Source organism: Notothenia rossii (genome assembly GCF_949606895.1).
Source record: "Notothenia rossii genome assembly, chromosome: 12".
NCBI lineage: Eukaryota > Metazoa > Chordata > Actinopteri > Perciformes > Nototheniidae > Notothenia > Notothenia rossii.
This window is the reverse complement of record NC_136911.1, coordinates 2,736,036-2,741,035: the sequence shown is the minus strand read 5'-3', so window position 1 is coordinate 2,741,035 and position 5,000 is coordinate 2,736,036. Positions and strand designations below refer to the sequence as shown.

Below are 5,000 nucleotides of genomic sequence, written 5' to 3'. Positions count from 1 at the left end.
TTTGTTGAGGACCTAACGTCTTATAGATGTATATATTGTTTAGTATTGTGGATGGTGCTGAATATATTATATCAAGTTATTGTATATGTTATGTACAGTAGGGCTCATCTACAAATAAAACATGCTACATACTGTAGGCACATTTGAGTGCTCAGGGCCTGGATCTATTTATAAGGACCTAATGAATGTAACGTATGCATGTTTACATTGATGAAGGGCTTGCTATAAGTATTCTCTAAGGTCTAGATATGTATTTATTAATGTTGATTTCCCATCAGCCGTGTATTTGTATCACTTCGGGTTTTCTACGGATGTGAATTGCGATAGGGGAGGGGGAAGCTATGCGTAAACTGCATGACCGGCAGCTGAAGCCACGGACTGCTAATCTTTTTACACAAAACAAAACAGCCAAGGTAAGACCTAATTAATGTCATGGATTTGAAATTGTGTTTTTTCGTATCGTCAGTTAGCTGAGTTTCTTCCCGTCAGGCGGGTATGGACCATTAATAGTTTCATATATAGGCGCTTTCACACCGCAGTACTTTTCCCACAAAGGTTCATGTTCAAGTTCCGGTATGAACTGATCGCGTTCACACCGGAATAAGTCCCTGGGGGTGGATTAGCCAAATGAAGCCGTTGACGTCACTTCTTCTTCTTCTGCTTTGGGTTTACTGGCAGGCCACAAACAACTTCACGGCGTATACTGCCACCCGAAGTCCCCGGCCGGAAGTCCCCGGAGTTGGGGACTGGCTTCAGTAGAAGCTGCTGGGACTCCCAGCAGCTTCTACTGAAGCCTTCAGAGTAAATCACCAGAACGCCGACACCTCCTCATCTCCACCGCTCCCATGTTTTATTTTGTGTTGCCATAAGTTAGTCTCTCTGCGTTTCTGCGCTGGGCTAATGCTAATAATGCTAATGCGAGGATAATAAAATGGTGGCTTCACAACACTTTTTTTTTGTTTTACGGGGCGTGGTTTGCTATCCGCCCAGCCAATCAGAAATATAGCTCTTTTCTCACAAGAGAGCCGCATGAGAGTCCCTGCTCTCTAGCAGGGACGGAAAAGGGGGTAAAAAGGTTCTCATGAACTAATTTTAGTTCCGGCTCTTTTTGGTGTGAACGCGACATTTCGGAACTATATCGGAACTAAAGTGGAAAAAGTACTCCGGTGTGAACGCGGCTAATTACACTTCAGAGATAACACAGTTGCTAGCAGATGTAGCTTTTTCGGGTCCGTGGGGTTTAACACGTTAAGGAATATATCTTTCTGAAAATGCAGTTATCTACCCATTTATTGGATGTATACTGGGGAACAGGCCTTACATCTGAACCACACAATTAAAAGAGCTAGGATTAAGGATCATCTGTTTTCTTTACAGCATCCAAAAATCTCATTTTATGCCAGAAATTGTGAAGAAAGACCGCAGACAAACCAACAAAAACACACTTCAGGGATCTGTGCATCCACAAGACCCTGACCCATATTCCTTAATCCTTCTTCAGAGAGAGACACAAGAAGCAGCAGCAGCTATCGGGTTCATTCTCGCTATATTTTTACCAGGATTGCAGATGTGTGGAAATAGCACCAGAAATAACCCGGGCATCACATAATTCTGTCATGGAGAAGAGCGCTCGTATTTCAACACTTCCTTGCATCATCCAGGCAGCTTTTGTGCAGAAATAAAGCCTATTCATATGTGAGTGATTACTGTGTGTGTGGCATTAAATATGTCTCGGTAATAATAAATCTGATGGCTGCTGCCACTGAGTAAATGTAGCCGGGGGATTTGGTGGTGTTAGATGTTGCATTTCATCAGCGCTCGTCACATCAAATGTCTGCGGCTGAGTTCCTGAACAATGAGGGGGGGTGGCGGCGGATGAGATTGGGTGCGTGTGAGGGGGTTTTTGTGGGTTTTCGTGACATACCTGACCACACCCGGGACACTCGTCGCCGTTCTCACAGGTCCTGCGTCGTGATTGGATACCTCCGCCGCAGGGCTGGGTGCAGCGGTCCCACGCAGACCAGGCCGACCAGTAGACATGGGTGGGGCAGGGCAGGTGTTCGTTACAGTACCTGAAGGAGGGGGAGAAGAAAAGATCATTAGGGAACTTGAAAAAGCCCCTTCTCCCGCTGGAAAAAAACCCACTAACATGTGACTCATGTCTTCAAATTCTAAAGCTTTATTGCCATATACAATAGCTACAACTTAGATGTTTACAATTAAATGATTAAAGTCCCAGGCTCTTCCAAAAGTACAATATACTGAAGGTCAAAAAAAGGCGGGAAAATAGTGCAAGGGACAAAATGGTGCAAGAAAAATGCAGGAATAAGTAAGTGGGAAAGGTTATAATTGGTGACACGTTGAATTTAACATATAATCAACAACATCTAAGGGATTTATACAATGATATCAATATATTAATGTACAAAACATACAATCAATATCATCTCCCCAAAGCCACCAGCCTCCATTAATCACAAAACGCACTCTGATTCAAATCTGTGTTTTTTAGTCTTGTTTCAACAATCACCAATTCTTGTTTGGAGTTTCAAAAACAAAGACTGAATAATAAACAGATATAAAAAAAGAACTAACCATCAAAACCTTTCCACTGATTACAAACACTGCCTTAATGCCGTCGACTTCAGAAATAAAAACAGAAAGGCATACTGATCATTTGGGAACACAATATATCAGCTATTTTTGTTCAAAACCTGGATATACCGTACGTGCTAAATATGGTGGTTAAGTATATAAAATCAACTGGTATCTGTTTTCATCCATTCTTATTATAAAAAAATGGAAACAAGTGAATCTTTAAGTTACTATTTGTGTATTTTAGTCACAAAACAGCTGAGATTAGTTGCTATGAGATACGTTTCAGTTTCATATTTGACTTCATGTTTGTATAACTGGATCTCAGTGCTCTCTGGGAAACAGCGACTTTATCTGACAGCGAACTCAAATTAAATGTGAAGGGCACTGCAGATGTCACCACACTTTTGAAAGCCCGCCTCTGACTGCAAATAGCTACAAAGAGTTCATACCACAAGACAAGGATGTCTGCAAAGGCATGTAAACTTTACTCCTAAAAATAACTCAACATATCAGTTTGATGTGGCCTCGCTGAACATCTGACCGAGTCCTGCACATGAACCCGCCTGCGGTGTTTCTGTGCCCAGCATAATGACCACTGTGGCATAACAAGTAAGAAAATCCCATTTCAAATGTTAATGAATATGCATATTGCATAATTCATTGATGCAGCCTATTAAAAAAGCCACACAGATGCATGCATCATCTGTAATTACATCGTTTTACAAGACAGGGTTACTGCGAAATCTAAAATACTTAATTACTCAGTCCTCCTTAGACAATAACGACAGAGGATTGCCAGCCTTATTAGAGCCATATCATTTATTTTACAACGTCTACGCATACTATAAAATTGCTTTTATTGCTGTTTTGTTTTGTTTTGGCACATGAGAGTCTTTGGAGTCTTCTCGTGCTCAAATAGCTTAAACTTTACACCCTTCCTCCAGAGGCTCAGGTGGGGTATTTCCATTGTTCTGCTCCCAAACACTCTGCTATTGTTCATGACAAATATCAAAAGCTACATGCTGTTTACCCCGGGTGTAAAAACCCTCAGAGCAGTGTGTTCGTTTCCCACTTTCACTAATCTGCAAGCTAGTAGCGGGATAATACAGCGGGGAAAGAGAAGAGTGGAGAAGTAAGAGTGTGTGGATTACAATCTTGCACAAGCCTGAGCAAAACACGCACGCACGCACGCACGCACGCACGCACGCACGCACGCACGCACGCACGCACGCACGCACGCACACACACACACACACACACACACACACACACACACACACACACACACACACACACACACACACACACACACACACACACACACACACACACACTCACATACAGAATACCCTAGTACAACACAGCACAATGAAAACTGCTGCGATCAATGTGAAGCGGATTTCCAAATCATCATCACACACATTTTAATCACAGATTGTCTCCTGCTTATCCGTTTTAAGTTGACTCTAAAGACACCCCGAGCTGATGAGACTAACACGCTCCTAATTACTCGCTTCAGGCTGAGTCAGCAGAGTGGACGATGCTGAGGGAAAAGCCAACAGAAGGTTCACAAATGAAGGCATTAAGCCGCCAGATTTAAGCCCACAGCGCTGTCGTGCACGGCCGCTTTGAAAACATTTGCTTTATCTTAAAATAATAATAACGGGCCGCTTACGGACGCTGCTGAAGTATTAGGAACTGGGTAGAATTGTGTTAGTCGGCTCCTTTAAATGAACTCCAATTCCTTCTTTCTTTATAAGTTACATTTAAGAGAATGATCCTAATGTGTCTGTTAAATACAATTCAGACACCTTTAAACTTGCTTTGTGAAAAATATTAAGAACTAATCCTGGTTTGACTTTTAGAGTTTAGAAAATTATTTATGAACCATAGCATTGAATAGTACAACAGTAACATCTGTTCACACCTCACACTGCAATGTTACTTATATTCTTACATTTCTGTTCATTTGTATTCTTATGGCTTTTGACAGTTTTAAAATGTATTAAAATGTTATCTTTGTGCTTTTGTAACACACTTGGAACTGCTGCGCTGATAAAAATGTGCTGATCTTAAACAAACTTGCCTTGCCTAGTTTTATTCAAGGTTCAAGGTTCTTTACTGTCAAACTAACATAGCTACAGAGTAATGTCGTCACAGGCTTCTCCAACAATACAACACAATAATACAGATAAGCAGACAATATTAAAACAATATTAAAATATACTTAAAAGTAATACAAAAAGAAAAATAGTTTTTAAAAAAAAAATTAAGAAAAGAAAGTGGAATAGTGGAATACGAGTCTACAAGTTATTGGAATGATGTATTAGATAATAGATACATAATGACTAAGTAGCAGATGGATGTTATGAAATAGTTTCAGCAGTTCAGTTGTTTAACAG

At 40.9% G+C, this 5,000-nt stretch overlaps 1 protein-coding gene across 5 annotated transcripts in view; it reads right to left on the bottom strand.

Annotated features, from left to right (window-relative positions):
* The window catches only part of sema5a (sema domain, seven thrombospondin repeats (type 1 and type 1-like), transmembrane domain (TM) and short cytoplasmic domain, (semaphorin) 5A), a 169,902-nt gene that overhangs the window by 52,658 nt on the left and 112,244 nt on the right, over positions 1-5,000 (bottom strand). For all 5 annotated transcript variants that reach the window (XR_013804388.1, XM_079661723.1, XM_079661724.1 and 2 more), the window contains exon 15: positions 1,925-2,072. Coding sequence is in view for 4 of the 5 variants with exons in the window: in XM_079661723.1 (XP_079517849.1) it covers positions 1,925-2,072 (148 nt within the window). In the remaining variant the exon portion in view is untranslated. The remainder of the gene's footprint in view (positions 1-1,924; positions 2,073-5,000) is intronic.